At 43.4% G+C, this 25,446-nt stretch overlaps 1 protein-coding gene across 7 annotated transcripts in view; it reads right to left on the reverse strand.

Annotated features, from left to right (window-relative positions):
- SGCG (sarcoglycan gamma) overlaps nucleotides 1-25,446 on the reverse strand; it is a 174,196-nt gene that overhangs the window by 47,750 nt on the left and 101,000 nt on the right. For 5 of the 7 annotated variants that reach the window (XR_010601004.1, XM_065595020.1, XM_065595008.1 and 2 more), the window contains one exon: nucleotides 12,323-12,442. The exons of 1 other annotated variant lie outside the window; for it this stretch is intronic. Coding sequence is in view for 5 of the 6 variants with exons in the window: in XM_065595020.1 (XP_065451092.1) it covers nucleotides 12,323-12,442 (120 nt within the window). In the remaining variant the exon portion in view is untranslated. Of the gene's footprint in view, nucleotides 1-12,322; nucleotides 12,443-23,024; nucleotides 23,102-25,446 lie in introns of all 7 variants that reach the window. One more of the 7 variants, XM_042845760.1, reaches the window with a different exon arrangement.

The raw sequence follows: 25,446 nt of genomic DNA on the forward strand, positions 1-25,446 counted from the left end.
TTTAAGCCAGAGATCCCTGTCCTGTTGGGCTTTGGCTTTCAGGTTGCTGCAGTGGGGGCATTTCTGGGGAATATGCCCCTCACCCAGGCAGTGTACTCATAAAGAGTGTCCATCTGAAACGGACATGGCATCATGGCAGGAGCCACATCATTTGAAGCCTGGAGACCCTGACATTTTAACTAGTAACTGTCCCTTAAGGGAAGGGGGGGGGGCTGTCTAATGAACTAACATGACATTTTTTTTCTAACACTGACACTATCTCTAACTGTAACTATCTCTATAACAACTTATCTAAATATTTATCTAAAAGCTATTTCTTAACTGTTTTAGAGAGAAGTGCTAACACTGCCCCTTCGCTCCATCTTCAGCCGAGGATGGTTAAGAAGGAACTGGAGGGCTCGGGTTGTGGGCACGCTACATGCAGCACCAATGGCACCGGGAGACACCTACTGTGCATGAACAACCCGCGTGGACACAGCTACCATAAATCTCTGATCAACGGCACCAGAACGCACCACCACCTAAAGTGGAGCACCCACAGGGACACTACTCAAAGAAGAAATACCTAAAATATTGTCCTTTTATCCTCTCTCTCTCGCACATAAATAATTTATTTTTTGGACAAGTCCAAACAATATATCCCAGTTGCATATGTATATTAACATTTTTACTTTAGTACCAGCTGTTCTTCTTCTAATTATCCTGATAACACCTGAAATCATTAAAGTACTGGTAAGCTCTACAAGGCACAAACAACTCTATAACTGGCCTGTAAATATATGTTAATTACTTTCCATCTAACTGGATCATAGCTAGGATATATTGCAGTTACAGGGACTTATAGTACTATCTATGTGGGTATAAGGGCTATAAACTTAAGTGGTACCATCTTTTACATAAGCACCATAATTGAATTCAATTTACATATCATAGGAACCGTAAATATATCCATTATGTAATCTCCTGGATGCATAATTACTGTTCATGGTAATACTGTAAAATATCTAATAGTGCACAAAACTAACTATTATCTAAATGTAAAACTTCAGTGTAAATTATGATTGTTATTGACCATAATTTAATATCTTTTCTGATTTCATCTCTTTAGATATCACACTGAATATTTTACAGTCCAGTTCCTTGAAAATCAAACACTTATCTGGTGCAAGGTGAAAACTTAAATTCTTAGTAGAAATGTTATATTGCATATACAGTCAAATACATGATTATTACCGAAAAATTATTTTCTTTCAAACATAAATTAAGCCTTTGTACTAGTCTAAATCATGCATCTATGATCCTTCAAAAAGTTTATATTTCACTTTAATATTTATCCATGCAAAAGCCTTTAAAACTATGGAATCAAATAAGTCATCTCTGGAAATATCCGTAGTTTTGACCCATTAGAAATATAGCATTAATGGTTAGGTCGTGCTTATCTATGTGAGAGTTATTAGCTGTTAGCTAAGACTGTAGAGCAGACTCATTAATCTCTCTCTCTCTAAGTGGTCTTGGTGCCACTAAATGGGACAGAAAACCACACCCAGGAGGTGTATGGGTTACAATTACACAGCATCAGTATCTGAGCACCAATTCGCTCCCCAGCCAGAGGCAGAGTCCATAACTCTGTTTCCACAAGCACTTGTTTGAATTTACTCTTCTTCTTTGCACTCTATCTACTTTTTAACCTTGTTTCTCCTTGTCTCTTTATCTCACTTGCAAACTTTGCAATTGTTTCACACTTTCCCTCCTTCCTTTCAGTTCACCAAGCATCCTCAAGCTGTTCCTTCAAATCCCTCAGAACCCATTTCTTTCATTTAGCTGTCCAACGCTAACCACTCTTTTGCAATCTACTCCTCCTTTGTAGTCCTACCTTGTTCTAAGCTACAATAATAATGATAATTAAGTCAAGAATTTACAAATTTCATATGCAATATATTATTTCCAAAATTATGCTCAGAACTTCACAATGTAAAGAAGTAAAAGCAATACAGCAGATACCAACATTAAAGATATTTAATCAGTTCAGAGACTATTAGGGGATGCCTGACCTAACAATATATTGTATATGAGACACTTGCTGACCTTCCAAGGGCTATCCCCTTAACCTATTCTACCTTCACTGTTTGTTGCTCTGACCTATCGTATTTTGCCTATACTTTATAGTGTAAGTTGTAAATGTTGTCTGATTATCAACTAAAACCTCAGCCAACATTAGACAAAACTTTTAAGAGGTACTGCTGACTATCACCTCTCAGCATGGATGTTAGCACTCTTTTCAAACCAAAAAACCCCAAACTGAGTAAAGCTGGAATGAAGATTGTAGTATGTATCATTAATTTAAGAGGAAAATATGTAACTGAGAACTGTGGTTTCACACACACACACACACACCATCTGAAAGCCAGGAAATTGAAATGCAAGGTGACATTTCAGATACAAAAACCAAACTATTAACAGCAAATTATTCACCTCTCCATGCGCCATCTATAACACTTAAACATTATTGCCTTGGAAACTCTATTGTGACATTGCATATTTATATATATTTTATATGTTTTTGATGAGATTACAAGTCTATTTCATAAAGGGAAAAGTGTTGGTGTAATATACTTAGGTGCCTAGAAGGCATTTGCTTGGTATTGCACAGTATTAGGGTTACCATCCGTCCGGGTTTCCCCGGACATGTCCGGCTTTTTCAGCGTTAAATGTCCGTCCAGGGGGGATTTCTAATCAAGTAGAAATGTCCGGGATTTCCCCCTTCCCCTCATGAAGAGTTTGGCTCGGCTGATTGGATGGCGGGGCCTGATTGAAAGCCGCTCACAGCCACTGGGGCCTCTAGCAGCGAGAGTCCCTCCCACTCCCCACTCCCTCCTCCCCCGCAGAGCAGCACAGAACAGTGTTTGAGTCCACGTGGAGCCCGCAGTTCTCCCTCTGCCGGGTGAGTGGGGGAGCAGAGGCTGCAGGGCGAGGAGGATCAGGGCAGGCGGGGGCATAGAGACTGCAGGGGCAGGGGGGTGTAGGGGCAGGGCAGGCGTGGGGTGCAGAGGCTGCAGGGCGAGGAGGAGCAGGGCAGGCAGGGGCATAGAGGCTGCAGGGGCAGGGCAGGCAGGGGGTGCAGAGGCTGCAGGGGCGGGGGGGTGCAGGGGCTGCAGGGTGAGTGGGGAGCAGGGGGCACAGAGGCTGCAGGGGCGGGGGGGGTGCAGGGTCTGCAGGGTGAGTGGGGAGCAGGGGGCACAGAGGCTGCAGGGATGGGGGGTGCAGAGGCTGCAGGGGAAGGAGGAGCAGGGCAGGCAGGGGCATAGAGGCTGCAGGGGCAGGGCAGGCAGGGGGCGCAGAGGCTGCAGGGCGAGGAGGAGCAGGGCAGGCAGGGGCATAGAGGCTGCAGGGGCAGGGGGGTGCAGGGCAGGCGGGGGGGGTGCAGGGACTGCAGGGCGAGTGGGGAGCAGGGGTCAGAGGCTGCAGGGGCGGGGGGGGTGCAGGGACTGCAGGCCAAGTGGAGAGCAGGGAAGCACTTAGCAACCCCTAACCAAGATCAGAGCGGGAGGGAGGAGGGCGAATGCGGGGTGATTCAGAAACTAGTACCGTACAGGTTTCAGAGTAGCAGCCGTGTTAGTCTGCATCCGCAAAAAGAACAGGAGTACTTGTGGCACCTTAGAGACTAACAAATTTATTAGAGCATAAGCTTTCGTGGGCTACTGCCCACTTCTTCGGATGCATATAGAGTGGAACATATATTGAGGAGATATATATGTAAAAAAAAAATTCTCTTACTTAATTGGCCTCTCAGAGTTGGTAAGACAACTCCCACCTGTTCATGCTCTCTGTATGTGTGTATATATATCTCCTCAATATATGTTCCACTCTATATGCATCCGAAGAAGTGGGCAGTAGCCCACGAAAGCTTATGCTCTAATAAATTTGTTAGTCTCTAAGGTGCCACAAGTACTCCTGTTCTTTTTAGTACCATACAGTCAACATGACACACATTAAATAGATTAAAAACTGGTAAGTCTCAAAATGTGATTGTAAACAGGGAATCATCATTGAGTGGGGGTACTTCTAGTGGGGTCCCACAAGGATTGATTCTTGGCCCTATGTTATTTAACATTTTTAGTAAGAACCTGGGAAAAACAAAATCATTAATGTTAAAGTTTGCCAGTGATACAAAGATCAGAAGAGTGGTGTCACATGGGGTCACAGATCTCCAGGTAGTGCTCAGACCATGGCCACCACTCCATGGCTCACTCAAAATACTAATAAACTATTTAGGCAGGTATTTCCCCTTCTGTACATTGTTTCCTAAACTGCAGCTCTGGGATATAGGGGTGCAGCAGGATCAAGAGAGGCCAGGAATCATGCTTCCGATAGCCCTGGATCCCAGCCAGCTTGTAGAGGGACTCCTCCTAGAGATTCCATTGCAACCTCACCCCTCCAGTCATGGCAGCTCAAAAGCATTACTAGCAATACAACCATTGGTTCACTGCCCCAAGGTACGCACTAGTTGCAAGACAGTCAGTTTTCCTAATGAGTGATTAATGAGTTGTGGGTCCGGGGACAGAATAGGCCCACTGCTCCTTCTGCATGTCATAAGAGGTGACTGAAAGGGGGATGCCTGGAGAGGGATGGGCTCCACCAGATTGGAAATGTGCCCAAGAAACACAATATAATGAACAAGTCAATGATATCCATACTGGATTGATCGCAGCCCGGGTTAATAATGACCGTGCCATCTGTCTCCCACCAGGGCAGACACGACAAGTATACTACTGGTATAACCCCAACAAAGAGGATCCGTGGAAGAGATAACATCACCATAGCCACATGGAATGTAAGGACATTGAGACATTGAGACAAATAGGTAGGTTGAAAAAACTCATGTACGAAATGGAACAATACAACTGGCACCTCCTAGGAATCTCTGAGGTCAGATGGAAGAACTTTGGAGAGGTACTAACAGAAGAAGGCCATGAACTCTATTACAGTGGAGAGGACAAACATGTCAACGGCGTAGGATTTCTTGTGCATAAAGATATCAAGAATTCAACATCAGGATGCTGCCCAATGTCCAGCAGGCTTATTTCCATCTGTCTAAAGGCTGTACCGTTTAGTATCACAGTGGTACAAGTCTATGCCCCTATAACAGACTATGATGCTGAACAAATTGACGATTTTTACAATCAGCAAAGACATCATTGATAAGGTACACAAGAAAGATATCCTGATTGTACAAGGAAATTGGAATGCTAAAGTGGGTACTGACACACAGGCAGATTGGTGAGATTATTGTGGCCCTTTCTGTAATGTGGTAACCAATGAGAGAGGATTGAGACTTTTGGAGTTTGCCAGCTATAACAATCTGACTCTTGCAAACACATTAGGAACACATAAAGCATTCAGTATCAAAGGGGTAGCCGTGTTAGTCTGGATCTGTAAAAGCAGCAAAGAATCCTGTGGCACCTTATAGACTAACAGACGTATTGGAGCATGAGCTTTCGTGGGTGAATACATGCATCCGACGAAGTGGGTATTCACCCACGAAAGCTCATGCTCCAATACGTCTGTTAGTCTATAAGGTGCCACAGGACTCTTTGCTGCTTATAAAGCATCCAGACGATCAACATAGCACGCACCTAATGGTCTACATCACAGCCAGATCGACTACAACATGGTGCAAAACCAGTTTCATTCTGGGATTAACAGAGGTAAAACAAGGAGCTTCCCCAGTGCTGATATTGGAAGTGATCACAACCCTGTGATGCTAAATTTTTGGCTGTGGTTAAGAAAAATCATCAGGCCAAAGTTCATCAGAACCAAGTTTGACTTAGAAAGACTCAGAGACTGAAACATTGCAGAGTCATTCCAAGCAATGATTGGCGGAAAATTTGCCGCGCTGCTTGCTCTAGAGGAAGACGTAGAAACAATGACCAACAATTTCAACACTGTAATGAATGAGGCAGCAATGGATATCCTTGAGAAACATCGTAAGAAGATAAAACCATGGGTCACAAATTAAATACTACAAATGTGTGACATCCAGGGCTGGATTAACTTTTTGTGGGCCTGGCGCCAAACATATTTGTGGGCCCCCATTGGGGAAATAGGGCATGTGATGGGGGGTGGTCTGCAGAGCAAGCAGCTGGTTGGGGGCAATGAGGTACAGCGCAGCGGGAGTGGCCCCATTCAGCCCAGCAGAAGGGCACTGTTTACAAACCCACAACTGCTAGATGCACACTGGCCCGCCCAGCCCTGCGCTGCCAGTGTGCCCCTTCCACACTGCCACCATGCCCAGTGCCCTGCCCTTATACCCAGCACCCCTTCACCCAGAGACCTCCTCCACAGATCCCTATGCCCAATGCCCCCAAACCTTCTATGCCCAGCACCCCCTGCCCAGAGACCCCTCCCGCTCACCTCCCACCACAACTGCACAGCACCCTGCACACCATACCCCCTGCCCAGCTCCCCCACACACAGATCCCCTACTGTCCAGCACCCCCTTCACAGTCCCATCATCACAGCTGTACAGCACCCCATATTCCTGAGGGAATTCTGCATCAAATTCTGTGCATAATATTTTAAAATTCTGCAGGGTTTTTTTTACAATAAATTAATGTGGAAATGCCACGATGGCAGTGGGGAGCACAGGCCACTGCCTGGATGGAGCTGTGAGAATACCCTGCAGCCTCCCCTGCCCCCCTGGGACAGGGACTTGGCAGTGAGGCTGAACCTGACCCTGACACAACACAAGGGCCATGCCTGCCACAGAAACACCCTGAGGCCCTGCCCCTTTTACGCCAGGCACACCAGATGTGGGCAGGGAGGCTCAGCCTGGAAGCAGGATCCAAGTGCAGCGTGACTTAGTGTGGGGGGATCCAGATGGGGGTAAGAGGGTTCTGTCGGGTGGGGGGTAAGAGGGTTCTGTGTGGGGCAGTCTGGATGCAGGCAGCTCTGGGGGGATCTGGATGCACAGAGAGGTTCCAGGTGCAAGGGCAATGGGAGTCTGCAGGGGGGACCAAATGAAAGTGGTTGGAGGTCAGCAGGGGGGTGGGTCTGGGTGCAAGGGAGGTTGAGTTCATTTGGGTGGGGGTCTAGGTGTAGGTGGTTGGGGCTCAGTGAGGAGGGTGTCTGGGGGGCTCATCGGGGTGGTACAGATGCAGGGGAGGTGGGGCTTGTCAGGGTGAGGGTTTGATGGGCCTGCTTAACAGGGGTGCCCCAGCTGCTCCCAAAGGGATCTGCATGCTGGGCCCCCGCTTCCCCATCCTCTTCTCTTCCCCATCCCATGCCCCTTCCCCACCACTCCATCTCCTCTCCATCCCACCCCCTTTTTTCCCCACTGCCTCTTTCCCCTGCCCTACCCTACTGTGGGCACTCACTGTTGTACAAAATGAAGGATGGCTCCCAGCACACAGAAGGGAGTTCAACTAGCACTAGGACCCAGAAGGCGTGTCCAGCTGCAAAGTCCAGGGAGCTGAGCAGCACCTTCTTTTTTCAGCCGGGCTGCGCAGCTCTGCGTTCACAGAAATGGCTGGGGGGGAGGGGGCGAGGGACAGGAAGCAGTGGCATGTGACCTTGCACCCCATGTGGTCCCCACCCCTCCCCTCTATTTGGGGGGCAATGCCCCCAAACTATGCCATGAACATTCCCAATCACATCCCCTGTTCCTCCTTCACTTTCTGCAGGGAAGCAAAGAACGCTGTAGGAGGGGGAATTGGGCTGTTTTCATTCTCCCTGGGTCCAGAAGTACCCCACACGGACCCCCACTGTCCAGCGCCATCCCCAGAGACCCACTACCCCCACCCTGCCTGCCCCCCAGCCACACTCAGCGGCCTGCTGGGCGGGGGCTATTTGCCTTGCCTGGACTGAGCCAGCATCACAGCTGGGGCCGGTTGGGGATCAGAGTGGGAGGGGTCTTCCTGAGCAGGCTCCCTCAGAACCCCCTTGCCTGGGGCCCAGAATGACCTGGCCCCTGCACTGGTCCCAGGCGGCTCAGCCCTGGGAGATGGTGGGGAGAGCAAGACCGCCCGGAGCCAGAGCCGTGCTGGGGAGCAGGGCAGGCAGACCCCTGTGGGCCGTGACCCCCAAGAGTCCCCCAGCCCTGCTGGCAGAGAAGCGAATGGGTGGAGGGGACGGGACAGGGCGGGGATACCTGGGCTTGCCAGACAGCCGAGAGGAGCACGGGGGAGGGGCTGGAGAGGAGAGGAGCCAGCCTGCGGTGGCCACTCGGCTGGCAACACAAGTGAAGTGCAGCGCCCGGCCAGCTGACAGACTCTGTTGAGCATGGGCCCGGCGCCATTGTAAACCAGGTACTGGTGACATCAGAAGAGAACTTAAGAGAGACAAGAACAGCACTGAGGGAGCTGATAAATAGAGAGCGATTGCCAAAAAGAACAAGGAATGAAGGTGGCCAAGGAGATATGGATTGAAAAACAATGCTCTAAAATTGACGAGTGTATCAATAATAAAAATAGCAAACGAGCCTTCCGGGTTGTAAAATATCTGATGAAGGAAAGATGGACCAAAGGTAACGCAATTCAAGACAAAAAAGGGAACAGTCTTACAGAAGAAAGGGACATCATCAATAGGTGGACAAACTACTGCTCTGATCTATACAACCACCAGACAAATGGAGATCCTAGTGTCTTAGACAGCCCAGATTCAACAGAGGAGGATGACTTTCCAATACTATGTGAAGAAGTGGAGACAGCTGTGAAATCGCTCAAGAATAGAAAGGCTACAGGTATTGACAACATCCCAGCAGAATTGATGAAATTCGAAGGAGAAATAGTAATAGATGTACTCACCAAGATCTGCGACAAGATCTGGCAGACCGATGAGTGGCCCTCCATGTGGACACAGTCACTAATCATCATTCTGCCAAAGAAAGGCAACCTGCAATTGTGTCAAAATTACCAGACCATAAGCTTAATTAGCCACCCCAGCAAAGTGATGTTGAAAGTTATATTGAACAGATTGAAGCCACAAGCAGACAATATCATCGCTGAAGAACAGGCTAGCTTTCGTGCTGGAAGAAGTACCACAGAACAGATTTTCAACTTTCGTGTTCTATGTGAGAAGTACCTACAACACCAGCAGGACATCTATCATGTCTTTGTTGATTTCAAGAAGGCGTTTGACAGAGTATGGCACGAAGCTCTCTGGGCAACCATGAAGAAGTACAATGTTGGTCGTAAGCAGTTCTCGTCAACAGGGCCGGCTCTGGCTTTCTGGCCGCCCCAAGCAAAAAAAAAAAAAAAAAAAAAACATATTTGTGGGCCCCCATTGGGGAAATAGGCCCCCATTGGGGAAAATGATGGTAGGGGGCAATGAGGTGCAGTGGAGGGAGAGGGAGGGAGCGGGGGGAGAGAGAGAAGGGGGGCAGCCAGGGCTTCAGCGGGGCGCTGCCATGTGGCCCCTCCCGCTGTGCCCCCTGCTGGGAGGGCTCCACGCTGCTCCGGTCGGCTGGGAGGAATGGACGCGGGCTGCCCTGCTGGGCTTGCTGCAGGGCGCTCCCATCCTCTACGCCGATGCCCCCTACAGGGCAGCCGGAGCGGAACAACAACAACAACAACAACAAAAGCAGCCATGCCGCCCTAGGATTGGGCGGAATGCCACCTCCTACAAGCTGCCGCCCCAAGCACCAGCTTGCTCGGCTGGTGCCTGGAGCTGGCCCTGCTCATCAATGGCACAATAGGAGAACGGTTTCACACCACTGTTGGGAGTCCGGCAAGACTGCCTTCTTTCTCCCACAGTGTTCAACATCTACTTGGAGCACATGACTGATGCCCTAGAAGATCACATATGCACAGTCAGCATTGGGGGGGCGAACAATCTCAAATCTTCTGTTCGCTGATGACATTGATGGTCTGGCAGGCAGCGAAGAAGAACTGAATGAAACGATTGGATGAAACCTCTGCAAAATATAGTATGGAAATCAGTGCAGAGAAAACCAAGCTGATGACAAACAAACGTGATGGGATCAGCTCACATATCACTGTCAGTGGACAAGAGCTGGAGACAGTGAAATAGTTCAAGTATTTGGGAGCAATCATCACTGATGAAGGATCCAAGGCAGAAATTCGGGCAAGAACTGCGCAAACAACACCAGCAGTGGCAAGTTTAAAGCCAATTTGGAGGAATAAGAACATCTCCCTGGAATCCAAACTGAAACTGCTGCATGCATTGGTCATCTCAATTTTTCTGTATGCATGCGAGACATTGACCCTCACGACAGAACTTGAATGGAAAATACAGGTAGTAGAGATGAGATGCTTCCGTAAAATCCTGGGCATCTCCTACTTCGACCACGTCACTAATGAAGAGGTCCGCAACATCATCACCCAATGCGCTGGGTCTTATGAAGACCTCCTCATGATCATGAAGAAGCGCAAGCTGAAGTGGTACGGCCATGTAACAAGATCATCTGGCCTATCCAAGATCATCCTCTAAGGGACAGTACTGGGGAAGAGAAGAAGAGGTAGACAGAAGAAGAGTTGGATTGAGAACATAAAAGAGTGGACAGGAAAGGACTTTACGGAGACTCAAGCACTGACACACAATCTTCAGGGGTGGAGACAATTGGTTAATTGCTCATCACTGATGGTGCTCCAACGACCAATGCGGTTATGGGAGTGATGATGATGATGATGATGAATAAGGTATATAAGAGATGAAAAAAGAAGAGAAGTTGGGTCACTATATTGCACATAAAGATACAGTATTGCAAAATATTCTTGACATGTTTTTAAGCCTGAAACTATCTCATGTGTCCACAGCTTACTCAACATTCTATACAAAACTGATAACATTGTCTTTAATGAACAAGTAATACTTTAAAAAAGAGATTATTTTTAAAATTGTTATAGTGGGCTTGATTCTCCTCTCACTTATACAGCTTTTATACTGGAACAATTTCATTGACTTTAATGGATTTATTCCTGATTTGCAGTGATGTGAAAGGGAATCAAGCCTTATATTCTATATAATACCTATGAAACTGCACAGTTATCTTTGCCAACTAGAAGATTAAAAAGGAGTATAATACATATTTTAACATCATTATTTCAATGAATGTATGACTTATTCTGACTTCGTGCACAGATAGATCTTTTCAAAATCAATTAACTATTGTCCAGTCTTTCATATCTTTGCTACACATGCTAAACTTGCTTTTTTGTTAAAATTTGGTGCCCCTTGGGCATATAATAATCATTTGAGGTGGTTTTCTGGTTAAATAAAGTTGTAATTTCAATTACCGGTAAGTTAAAAAGCAAAAAATCTTAAGATATAACCCTGAGCAATAAACATAATTTCTGAACACATATTTTAACTTAAATTTGTCTTAGAAGTGCTAATTGTACACTAACTACTACTGTTATATTTTTATACAGTGGAATAACTTGCCTTGATCTATTAAAATTAAGACCTCAAGATTTTAGAGTACTAATAATGAAAGCAAGTTAAATATGACAGTTGTAATTAGGTTCTAAAATACGGAAACTGAAATTGAATGTAAGTTACGTGGCAATGTCAGTATTTTCTTTGATCAATTATTTCAATTTAAATCCAGAGTAACTGAACTTTAATATGTAAAATTTAAAGCAAGTTAAACCTGGAAAATGTTGTTAGTGGCTACAGATAATGTAAGTACTAGTTTACAATGGAGCACAGTAAAATGTCTTTATGTATGCTATCAAATAAAAGCATAGTAACTACTGTTCTGTATTAATGTTAATGATGTGCAGAACTATTCAAACATGATCTGATAATGTCCAAGGCAAATTTGTCTTTTAGTAAGTGACATTTTAAATGCACTATACTTAATAAAGTGCTATGGTGTAAATATCAAAGGCAAGGTGAAATAAGAGCATTTTGTCACTTTGAAAGAAGGTATAAAAAAATCACTATTTTACAGCAGAACTTGGCAAAAGTTCCATTTAGAATTCTCAATCCAAATGGTTACACAAATAAGACCATGCAGGATTCCTTCAGTCTTAGTTTACCAATTACCATGTGTTCTTAAAATAAGAAATAGATGAGAAAAACAGCTTAGGCACAATGTCTATTACCTACAGGAGCTAGTTTAGGGTGAAGTTTATGCAACCCTATTATAATGCTAATGACATTCCTAACCCATCAATTCAATTTATTGATAAAGGTTAGAACATTTTCAAATTTTCCCTTTCCTAATGAGGTAAAGATAGAACCTGCATTTACATGCACATGATTTAATGTAAATGTTATTTTAGCTGAACTGGGTGTGGTTTTGCTTGAGTTATATGTGGAAACACATTTTTCAGGCATATCTTAAATATCTATTACAAACCTGTGATTCGAAGTTTATCTGTACCAACGACAACTTCATTTTCATCCACTGTAAAAAGTGGCTTGCCATCTACGGAGTTGATCTGAAATTGCTGACCATGGACTTCTACCATTTTAGGACCTGAAAAGCATATTTGACAAGATAAATAACACTGGTCTACAATTTTTGAGAAGCTGTCTGCTTCAGAGATAAAATGTGCTATTTATTATGTATTTTGATGTGCTGAATTCAAATATGACAATTAAAACAACTGATTGGTTACTGTTTCTAAGATATTTAAGTTTTTATATTTTATGTCTATGTATATTGTGTAGATAGTAGAGTTTTAATCATAAATTGTAAACCTAGGTCTTTTCATGTGTTTATGGTTGCTTTACATGATAATATTTCACCTGTCCTTTTTATGTAACACTTTAAAAATCAGCAAAAGGGTTATATAAATAAAATTTATTATGAAACAAAAGGCAAAAAACTATTATGTACATAGTTTAGTCTTATTCAGTGTCTACTCGGCGCTTCTTGGCTTGTCTCTTGTATTCATTAAATGGAGCATCTCTTGTCACTGTCCACAGCACCTGCCAGGAGATTCCACTGCTGTAGTCTGGAGCCCAACAGCTCTGCCTTACTCTTGGGTAGTTCCAAATCCCTGACAAGGTCATTCAGTTCACCTTGTGTTATGAGGTGTGGTTCAGAGGAGGAGGATTGGAGAAAATGTGGGTCCTGTGACATTGATGGTTCAGGACCAGAAGTTTCATCCTCTTCCTCGTCTGACTCAAGTGAGAATGATTCTGGTGCATCAGGAACCGGCAGTCCTTCTCCGTGGGGTACTGGGCGTATAGCTGATGGAATGTTTGGATAATGCACAGTCCACTTTTTCTTCTTTGACACACCTTTCCCAACTGGAGGCACCATGCAGAAGTAACAATTGCTGGTATGATCTGTTGGCTCTCTCCAAATCATTGGCACTGCAAAAGGCATAGATTTCCTTTTCCTGTTCAACCACTGGCGAAGATTTGTTGCACAAGTGTTGCAGCATATGTGTGGGGCCCACCTCTTGTCCTGATCTCCAATTTTGCAGCCAAAATAAAGGTGATAGGCTTTCTTAACCATAGTGGTTATACTGCGCTTTTGTGATGCAAAAGTCACTTCACCACAAACATAGCAGTAGTTATCTGCACTGTTCACACAAGTATGAGGCATCTCTGCTCACTTTGGCTAAACAGAAATGTGTCCCTTTGCAAAATCAAACACTGACAAATAAGAGAGCATGACACTGTATGATTTCTAGAGCTGATATAGGGCAATTTGTTCAGCAGAATGATGTAAGCTTCGTTATGATTGCATCATCCATGACGTCTAGGAATAACATGATGCAATTCATATCATGTATGATGCAATATCAGCTTCAGATTGCATCATTCATTGTTTTGCCTAAAAAGCAAGTACTGTCCAAACCCAGTCATAGATTTATTCATAGATCCAGTCAAAGATGTATTTTAGTCATTTCTGGTTTAAATTGAGATCCCTTCCCTTTATAACTCACTTATCCTCCGCCATTCCCAAGTCAAGGGTCGTATATACTGACCCAATAGCATATCTTGAAAACTAGAGCCAATCAACAATTTTAAGCATTATTTTCGTTCTCAGCGACCCAGAATTAATAAAGTTTGACTACATTTATTTCAGAAGCATTTTGGCTGTAGAGCAGTGTAATTATTAAGTGAACTTTCATCATGATTCCTTTCTTGTACTCTACATAAATAATCAGCCATGTAACACCAGGTTCAAAATCCACATTCAAAATTCACTCTTATCGACTTTGTGAGTCATCTAAAGGCATTTAGGAATTGTGAAGTGCTTAGATACTATGGTAATGGGGGACATATATTGGATCTTTGGTCATTATAAGTATAATATCGCTTCCTTAATTAACAAAAATAGTGATGACTTATTGATATGTTTGCAACATCCACATTATTAGGGAGAATAAGCTCTTCCATAAAACAATCCCTCAGCTGTTTACACATCAAGTGCAGTTTTGGCCCCACATTTTACAAATTTTGCCTATCATGTTCTTCTTAAATTACATAAAATTAGTTGAAAAATATTTTCAGATTTTATTTGGAATGCCAAAAAATCATCCAGTGGTCTGGCCATCCTATCAACACAGTAAACTGAGTCAAAGAAGAGGGTTTGTCTGGCATTCTCTGGTCTGAAATGTAGATTGCCAGTTGTGAATCTATTTGGGGGTTGGCTGATTGTTGAAGAGAATTACTCCTGTCAAGATCAAAGGGCGGTTGTGTTTTTCTTCTTCAAAATGGCAACTACCCTTCTTAACAGACTCACAGATTCCTAAATCACTAAAACATAATATTTTAATTTGGTCTCCAATAGTTGCTTTGTGGGCAAGCCTGTAACAACCTAGACAATTTCCATCCCTATCCCCATTCAGGCCAATTCCTTATCATTCCCATTTCATAGACTCATAGAAATGTAAGGCTGGAAGCGACCTAGAGAGGTCATCTAGTCCATCCCCCCCTACACAGGACCAAGTATATCGAGACTACCTGATAGATGTTTGTCTAACCTGTTCTTAAAAGCCTCCACTGATGGAGATTCCACAACTTCCATTGATAACTTATTTCAGTACTTAATTATCCTTACAGTTGGAAAGCTTTCACCAATATCTAGCATAAATCTCCCTTGCTGCAGATTAAACTCATTACTTCTTGTCCTAAACTCAATGGACATGCAGAAAAATTGATTACCATCCTTTTGATAATAGTGTTAGCAGTCTTTTCTTAAGACTAAACATGTCCAGTTCTTTCAACTTGGCCATGTTTTCAAAGCCTTTTATCATTTTTGTTGCTTTCCTCTGGACTTTCTCCAATTTGTCTTTCTTAAAGCGTGGTGCTCAAAACTGGACACACTATTCCAGCTGAGTCCTCACCAGTGCTGAGTAGAGTGGAACAATTACCTTATGTGTCTTACATATGACACTCTGTTAATACACTTCACAATGATACTAGCCTTTTATGCAACTGCATCACATGTTGGCTCTTATTCAGCTTGTGATCCACTGTAACCTCCAGATCCTTTTCAGCAATACCACTGCTTATCCAATTATTCCCCATTTTGTAGTTGTGCGTTGATTTTTAACTTCCTAGGTGTAGTACTTTGCACTTCAATGTAGCCATTGTCAGTGTAGATAATCCACCTCCCTGACAGGTGGTAGCTACACAGAATCCTTCTGTCGACTTAGTGCTGTGTACACCTGGGGGTAGGTTAGTAGAACTGTGTCTCTGAGTGGTGTGGATTTTATACACAGACCAGCATTCTCTAAGGCCTGTTCTAAGAGGTGAAAGTGGGCCGGTATGGTGTACTGGTAAGAAGTGTCTGCAGGACACAGCAGTCAGCTATAATGATTGGGATAGTTTTCTCACTGAGATCCAACCTTTTAAGTAAACAACACCAGGATCCCTTCTGTGACATTGCATCCATATGATTTTATGAAAATATGCTAATGAGTGTGAATATAATTTAATTGGAATATGCTTCATGCACAAGGTCTCTTGTAAGGTATCATTACAAAGCTTATAATCTACTGAGTGTGGTCTTAGAACCTGGCTGTAGATAGCAGATTTCTTGGTGTGTCTTGTGTGGTTACTGGATTTGTGAAGGTAGATGTGGTGATCCATGGATTACTTGTATATAGTTGTCTGTAGGGTTCCATTGTTGAAACTGATAGTGGTGTCCAAGAAGTTGAGGTGGGAGGGTCCCAGAGCTCAGGCTGCAGCCAAGTCCGAACCTCTTTATCGCAATTAAACAGCCCCTTAGCCCGAACAAGCTAGCAAGGGACAGCCGTGCGTGTCCAGGGCCGGATTAACCATTAGGCTAGTAAGGCTAGAACCTTAGGCTGTCCTAGTTTTAGGCCCTACTGGTCAGGTAGGGGGCACAGCCGGGGCCGGGTGAGGGGGAGCAAGCTTGCTCACGCAGCCCTGTTGGAGTGCAAAGCAGCCCCCTGTGGCTTGGAAGGAGCTCAGCCGGCAGCCTGTTGCTTTCGCTCCCTCCCATCTGCATCTCCCCTTGCTGCAGGAACACACTGCCAGGTATCCGGTTAACACTGGTGACCGGACTCTAAAAATCTGCTTACCACGGGAACCTGTGCCAGCCGTGGGTATAGTTTGAGCAGGCATTATCCCTACCCACGATTTCTCCAGAGCTCTGCTTAGCTGTCAGGGAGGGAAGAAGCTTCCTTCGTCCCTCTCCTCCGCTGAGGCTAGCAGGCAGCTCCAGGATGCTGGCTCCTGGGTCCTAGTGCCCATCACTGTCATCTTCTATGTGTGCTGGGTCCTGTTTCTGGACAACTGGTGAGTGCCTGTGGGGCAAGGGGGTGGTGCGGGAAAGAGACAGTACCAGAGCGGTAGGGTGGGAAGCTTGCACAGAACCTGCACACACTCTATCCAGCTCCAGACCGAACTACTGCCCCTCCTATGTACAAGGAACGAATTCCCACACATTTGTAGGAAAAACAAAACATCCCATTCTGGATACCAGTACTTTAACTTTTACAGTACCTTCCATTGAGGGGCTTCAGATTTATGATGCAATGTGTTCAATACTGTATTGAACTGTACTAAAAATCAAAGAAATCCATTTTTTTCTTTGATGTATTTTTCTGTACTGGGATGCACAGGCAATCAAGTTCTTTCCTTATGCTCAGCCTAGTTCCACATGCCAATATATCTTTGTATTTTTAAGTGGTTGCAAAAGCACTGGAGGAAGCTCAACACACAAAGTTACAGGTTTCTCCATCCCCTCTCCCCAAAGGATTTTAAATCCATTTCTGAGCAGACTATGATAAAAAGACTGGCTGAATAGGCTAAAGGCAGGTTCTGTCCATTTGCTGGTTCTCTAGCGGTTCAATCCATCATAATAGTACCTGGCATTTGATTTCTTTTGAGTTTCATTCAAAAAATGTAAAGCTAAATAAACCTTAAGTTAGTCCTCATTTTTCTGCCCCAACTCAAACTATCTTCTTTCCCAAGTAGAAAATAGTATGTAAGCATGGAATGTGTGTGATTCGAGAAGGGAATGAGAACACAGGCCAATTCCTACTGACAGTTACACCTTTGTAGCCTTATTGACTTCAGGGTGAACAGATTTTTGCACAAGAATAGATTTTGGTCCCTTCTGCTTTTCCACACCAGGTATAAGCAGAATCTCATTCACTTTCCTCCCCTAAACTCTGAGCACTTTAAGGAAAAAAAATAAGCAAGGTCTGCTTGATTTACACATGCAAATGAAATAGGAAGCTCTCCCTTCATTCTACACCAGCCTTAAGCGCTGCAAGTACTCCACCTCTCCGAGGGGAATAGCTTGCAGCGCTGCAAGCGAGCGTGCAGCGCTGCAGGCGCTGATTACACTGGCGCTTTACAGCGCTGCACTCGCTGTGCTCGGGGGGGGGGGGTGTTTTTTCATACCCCTGAGCGCAGCAAGTGCAGCGCTGTGAATTGCCAGTGTAGCCAAGGCCGTAGTAAGGGTGTCACTACAGTAGCCTTGGTTGGACTGCTCGTTTGAAAGATCCTTAATGGTTCTTTTAAGATGCTGATTTTCAATGACGTCTTTTTGTTCAGAGGGGCAGAGAACACAACAGGGAATAGCTCTGTTTTGTCAACCCCTAGTCATTCAAAAGCTGAAAGGCTTTAGATTAAGTTTGTTTAATGTTTGTACAGTGATTTTGAAGAGCTAACATAGTACAGAAGTGCTAAATATTATGACTGGGCAACCATCTGACGATCAGTGTCACTTCTAGCTGTTACCTTTTTCTTACAGAAAGCTTAAAACAAACAAATGCAAACCGTAGGGGGATGGTGCACACAGAACTCATGCTTAAAAAAACTCATGTCAGAGCTACTGATAACACATTCTAGAATAGATAATACTTAGTCCTGCCATGAGTGCAGGGGACCGAACTAGATGACCTCTCGAGGTCCCTTCCAGTCCTATGATTCTGTTCCATGATTCTAATTGTGGAACAGCTTAGTGACAGAATGGCCTGATGTGATGAAACACTGTAGATTAACTACACAAACTGGGTATCATCCCACAAATTCATTGTCCTCAGCCAGTGCAACGCTGGGAGGAAGCTTTCAGAGCAAGACAGCTCAAAATACCATGCCACCCAATGTAATTTTCCCACTACTATTTCCTGTGGATTTTACACCTGAGTGGTTTTCTTTTACATAATAAAACTGTCTGCCTCCCAGACTGCAGTCAGAGTGAGATAGGATATGTGGTGTAGAGTTCATAGCTTGGGGAAAACACCTGCAGGGCTTGGCTTTGCACTGTGCCATGTGGAGAGCTGAGGGTAGAAGCACAAGGCTGAAAGAGGTGAGCAGGATGGGGAATGTTGCAGTGTTCATCCTCATACAGATGAGCACTCCACTACCTAGGAGGAAGGAGCCCAAAGAGAAGGACAGCGTAGCATCCCTCGTGCTAACTCTTACTCAGAAGTATCTGTTTGAAGAATTGAGTGTAGTGAGAGGGTTAGTGAGAGAGTAGAATAAACTTGTTAATTTTACATAAATAAATATGTATGTAGATAAATGTTTGATGACTTCATAATTTTTTTTGCAATATGTCATTCATACTTAGCCCTTCCCTCCCATTAGCCTTAGGCCCCTCATAACCTTAATCCGGCCCTGCACATGTCTAATTGTAGTGTAGACATATGCTAAGAAAAAGGATTCTCTGTGCAACTGCAGAGCTGTCCCATCTCCAGCTGTGGCTAATCCCTGATCTTTCAGAGAAAGGAGACAAAAACAAACAAACAAACAAGAATACTTCTGGCCAGTTGTGCATTGGGGGTGGGAGAAAAGAGAGGAGGAGTAGGATCGCTTCCTGACTGCTGCAGGCAACTGGCTGAAGCCCTGAAGCATGAGATTTTATCATAATTTTCAAACTGCAGAGTTGCAAGTGTTATGAGCATGGTGAGAGCAATGCAAAGCTTCCTGTTTTCTCCATGGCACATGAAGAAAGGGAATGAACAGGGGGCCTTACAAATTTATAGACTCCTAGCAGGGACGTCCATAGCTATTCTGGGACCCTAGGCAGCCCCCCTGAGGGTGTGTGTGTGTGGGGCCCCAGGCCTTCGCGGGGAGTGTGGGGGCTGGCTCCAGGTCTCCGGGGGGAGGGGAGCTGGCTTGGGGGGAAGGAGGGAACCACCCCCCAGCACTCACCAGCGGCGCAGCTGGGGCCGGGTCCCTGCACTTTCTGCCGCTGGTGAGTGCAGGCCCGGCCCTGCTGCAGTCCTCAGGGGCGGGGCTGGGCAGAGCAGGGGCAGGGCTGGGGTGGAGCAGAGGCAGAGCAGGGCAGGGGCTTTGGGGAAGGGGTGGAGTGGGGGCAGGGCTGGGGTGGAGTAGGGGGTGGGAAGCCTGGGGAAGAGGCGGGGCAGAGGCTGGAGCAGTACGCAGCTGCACAGAGCACCAGGAAATTTGGTGCCCCAAGTTTCCTAGTGCCCTACGCAGCTGCATACTTTGCGTATGGGTAAGGACGGCCCTGACTCCTAGCACAGAGCGGACCATCATGGCTTTCCAGACTAAACCAGTGCAGGCCATAGAATTTGAAGTCAATATGCTTCAGTGCTTTGCTAAAATTGGACAATGTAAAATATTTCTTGTGTACTGAGAAAGATCAATATGAAAATGATATAGGGTGACAGTCCAAAACTCTTCCTTTGAGTGATACCTTAATTTGCAAGTGTTCCACTGATGTCAGTAGAACTTCAACAGTAAGATACTTACTACTCAATGGGAGTCTGGGTATCAGAATTTTGCCCATAATGACAAGATTAACTTATTCTGAATTAATTTGCATTTGATTATGTTTAATTAACTTTAATCTGAAACGCATTGCTACTGACATTAATTTTTTTTATTTTCTCCTGTATTTAAATTTTTATTGTTTATATCTTAAAAAGGTTTCACTATTCTGAGCATCCAAATACAATATGGTATCACAGAAGACTAATAGCTACACAAGTTTAATACACACGTGCCATGCATCAAAACAACAGGAAACAGGGAAAGAAGGCTCAATTAAAAAGTCTGCATAGTGCTTTATTGACGGCCTCCTGTCCTTCTCTAAATGGTGGCTGATCTGAGTAAACCGAGGCTTACTGTTAAATAAAACAAGAAGGTATGCCTTGAAATTACAAAATCTATTGAGCCACTAAAATTTAAATTCCCCTTTTACTTTACTGGGATCAAAACTCTACTTTTCCTCCTGGAATGGACAGAGTAAGTTCTCCTTTTTAGGAACACTGATTCACCTCTAAAATACTTCAGTGAGGTTTCCAATTTGTCTTTCTATTAATTTATCTTGTACCATATCTTTGCTTCTCACAATCCAGACGGACATTGATTAAAGTCATACAAGTAATAATTTTTCTGCACTATAGAGATCTTGAAGAAATATATTTTGACTTCTATCTTAAAAATAAAAAAAATGAAGTTTTTAATGAAAGCCTTCTGGGAAAAGTAAAGAAGGGAAAGCTAATGATTTTATGATGTTATTAATTAAGTGGAGCTTATAAAACTGGCTTCAGGGTTTTCCCTGTAAAAACATTATCAAACTCTTCTTATGTACAACATGCTTCATTAACACTGTTCTCTGCCTATTATGTCTCTAATGAAAAAATACCATTACTTGAAAATGAAATGTCACAACACTGATAAGAAAAATAAAAATGATCCGACACTCTAAAGCAGCAATTTATAGATGACAATTAATACTAATGAAGTAATATATTCAGTACTGACTGTTTTCTCTGTATTGTTAGAACTTTGTTCCCATTTGTTACAAAAAAAATTCATAGCACAAACATTGTTCTTACTTTAGCAGCTACTTCAAACTACTGTGATGGACACAGAAGATAGTTAAAACTATGCCTAGAAACTATAACATTGTTTTCAAACTGCATAAATCATTTTGACTGTTACCATATTTCCATGCTTTATTGGCTGGTGTACAGAATTTCACAGATTTTGCATTTCAAAGGATCCCAATATTATAGTTATCTAAGTGGATTGTCACTAACTTTAGAATACTTAAAAATGAACATCCAAACAAAGACCACGGTGATGCTATATCTAATGTAAATGTAATGTAATATAATGTAAATGACAAAGAGAAGGCAAAGGTGAACTGAGCCCAAAGAGCTCACTGTGCTTAGATCTGTTAGCACAGATACTGCATGGCTTTGGAGCTTGTTCTGCTAGTCTGTTTTCCTCCACAAAATGACTTGATACATGTGGAACCTAGGATTCTCATGCTGTTGGTGCCTTGCATGATTTTGGAAAAGCAGATGGATTCAAGATATGGTTCTGGTCTTCTAAAGACAAAAGGCAATAGTTTCTTCATGAAGATTCTCCAGAAACTGCGGTACAATCCTAACTACTACAGATCACCAACTCAAGATTCATTGGGGGCACACACTTACTATGCTAGAACACCACTGGGAGGAAGGATAATTAAAAAAAAAATCCAACGAGAATTCATATCATTACAAAAGTTTGATAAATGTTGACAATTAAGGTAATTATTTTATTGCAACTCAGATTATAAAGACACAAACCAAAGATCATAACCATTTCTTTGATTTTAAAACTGAAGTTGATTTTAAGACTGAACACTAATTTAAAGACTTAATTTTTGATCGGAGGAGGAAAAGACTCAGTACAGAAAGACTTTCCTTTCTATTTATTCAAATCTTGAAGGCTTCAGTTAATAAATCAAAGTTGGTTTCATTTTGTTGCACTTCTTGATCAGCTTATCAAAGAAAGTTCCAGCCTTTTCAAATGTTAAGGCAGAAGAGCAAGATGCAGCTACTGGACACTGAATGACATCTTCGAAACTCGATCCAGGATTTTTAAAAAAGGGATTATATTACTGAAATAAATCAATCTCTTCTCACATTTTTCCTATGGTTTCCCGGACTCCCTATTCTCCTAACAATCCTCTCCCCTTACTACACTCTAAATCCCCACTAACTCAGCACTGCACCTTCACTCATGGTGTGTCCATGCTTAGATCAGTTTCCCATTTCCTGGTGGTCAAGCTTCCTGTCTTGCTTTCAATTTCCTTTCAACCACAGTTCTTCCAGGAATCCTCCCTATTCAATAATCTCCAAACTTTCTCTTACCTGAACTGTTGTCTCATGTCCTGTCTTGTCTGAGTTAGATTTTATGGCCAGCTCATTGAGTTAGGGGATGCATTTTAGTCTATGAGGCTACATGATTTGTAATAACAAGTAATTGATTTGACACTAAACCCAGGCATGTTTGTCAGTCGGAGGGATATTAGGGACAAAGAAGGGTAAAGGCAGAGTCACTTGTTTCTTGCCATTATTCTCCCCCCCCCCCAAAAAAAAACCCCATATAACTCTGCTTGACTTCAATTGTGCTTCCAAATGCAGCACAATTACAGGAGGAAGTCCAAAATATAACTATACGTACAACTACAGTACACATTATGTCTTACCATGACCACATAACTGTATCATACAAATGTTCACATATTGGTCCAACTCAGTTAACCTGACAGACATCTAGCCAGTTTCCAGTGGTTTTAAAATGTTATATAGGAACTACTGTGCTGGGGATGAGAAAGGGCCTGTGGCCAGGGAGGAAGGCTGAGGTACCTCCTAGTTGGGAACCACTTCCTCCTTCGCTTGGCAGCATCTGAGCCTTGCCACATCTCCTCATAGTGTTGGTGTCACTGTCATCATGGGAAGAAACAGAAAACAGTTATCCAATGATGTAGAAGTTGCCAGGGTTGCGGCAAGAAGAGGAGCTCTGTAATGCACGTGCGGATGAGTAGGAGGTTCTGACAACTTGGTGGGAGGGAGGGAGTAGGCAAGGCTACAACAGAAGGGAGCAAGAAAAAAAGAGATCTTAGTTCTTGTCTCTCCTTAAATAAGGAGAAGTAAGGATCTCAGAGTTAAACTTTTGGACCTACTTTCAACAGGAGGGGCAAGCACATGTACCTATGTCTTAAGAAGACAAATAAAATGAATTTAAGAAAACACAGAAAGGTTATCCCTTTCTGACCAAGTGGTTAGCCAAAATTAGGTGTCCTGAGTGCAGTTTAAGACTTATTTTACAGTGTATAGTGAGAGCTCCCAACATCAAGAATATTAACATTTCTGATACAGACAATGCGAGAGTATACCTAATCGACTGTCATTTGCTGTAATAATCACAATCCTTTGCATTTATACTTTAGAGTCATTCATACCAAGATTTCAAAATCTTTAGAAACATTAAATTACACGCCACTTCTGTGAGGTTCTGTCAGCAAATATTTTACACACAGGGAGAGTAAGGCACATAATTTTAGTGTCACATTCAAGATCATGTGCAGAGTCAGGAACATAATCGGAAGTCCTGATTCAACCCCTACTCTATCACATGATACAAACTGATGTAGTTTTACAAATAAATAATTGAGAACGTCTGACTCGTATCTCTACCAGATAACCTCAGTGAGCTCATTAAACTACTCTCAGGCCAACCTTTGAAAACAAAGTTTTAAAGTAGTTAAGGCTCTCCTGCTTCACTCTGCTTCTGCAAGTGGAGAGGCACTTACACTCAGGTATCTCTGGTTGCATGATCAGAAATGAGTAGTGCCACTTTTACAGTGTGTTCCGTGTTTTCCCTTGCCACCCAATAATAAGAATGTCCCATCAAAAGGAGGGGCCACACGCTGAATGGAAGTACGATGGCACAGAACAGGGGGCTGCAGTGAACTGGTGAGTTGGAGAATGTGCCATACCTTTAGTGACAAGGAACCTCATGGTGGAAGCTTTTCACCTTTAGTGAACTTGGGGAGGATCTGTGGTTTATGGGGGGAGCTCCAGTTCATTCATAAGTGCATAGTTGCTGCTCCCAACTGGAAAATTCCACAGAAACTTAGCCAGTAAGACACAGTTTCCATTCCCCTATGTGGATAATTCTTATGGTAAAATAGGTATCTAAATCAGTCTTAAACACTTATTCTAAGATGCTAACATTTGATTTTGAATCACTTTCTACTGTAGGCACAACTGTTTATAATTCTTTTGTTGAAATGTAATTTAATAACCTTGACAGGACCATATCCCTGGACTGATCCCAAACTTATTCTCATAAATGTTCCACAACTGCAATTACTTATGTTTATAAGCTGGATGGAATGCTGATAAATGGTTCAAGCACTCTGGCTAATGTACAAGGCATTAATTCTTTAGCAAGGCCCTGTTAATACCAACTGAAAAAGGAACACTCATTAAAAAAAACACACGACTATGTTTTTCAAACTTATAATAGCAACACTGTGACAAATCAGGGTCAAGACACCCCCAAGAGGAGAACAGGGAGTTTGACCCCAAAAGAATAAAAGTATACAATGTTACTGTGCTATAAAAATATATTAAGGTCTTTTATGAAAGCTTGTAACATTCTGAACTTCACAGTCATTATGAGTTAAGTATACAGACTGTGGTAATGAATTTATGTATATATAAAAGCTTGCTCCTAATTTGTGCTGCAATATTCAGCTCCGCTTCACAGCAGGATGGTGAGGAATCAGAGGGAAGGGCTGCCTCCCCAACCACAGGAGACTAGCTCCAAGCACCTAGCATTGTAGAACCCAGGAAAAGACAAATAATGGGCCATTTGTTTAATGGGAAAACACTGATACATCCCAGCTATCAACGCAGGAGGGAATTTTCCCCACTCTGAATAACTATGAGTCACCATACCAGGAGAGAGAGAGAGAGAGAGAGAGAGAATGGCGGGGGGAGTGAAATGCGGGGAGCCTTTTAAAAAGGAGTTTTGAAACTGAAGTTTTCATCCAGAAACTGAGGGACAATCACTTGGTGGGTGCTGTCCATGAAATGCTGGATCCCCTCTAGGATAGGGGGTACATTGGGAAACTGTTCAGGTTATTTGAATCAGAAAAAGGAGTTTATTTAATTTGAAAGTGTAAAGCCTGAAGTTTCACCTTACCCCAAGCAGGTCTTTGGTGTGCAAACTGTCTGGAATGTGGGTGCAAAAGTAAACTGGTGACTGGGAGACTGGTTT

This window comes from Chrysemys picta, chromosome 1, assembly GCF_011386835.1.
Source record: "Chrysemys picta bellii isolate R12L10 chromosome 1, ASM1138683v2, whole genome shotgun sequence".
Taxonomy (NCBI): domain Eukaryota; kingdom Metazoa; phylum Chordata; order Testudines; family Emydidae; genus Chrysemys; species Chrysemys picta.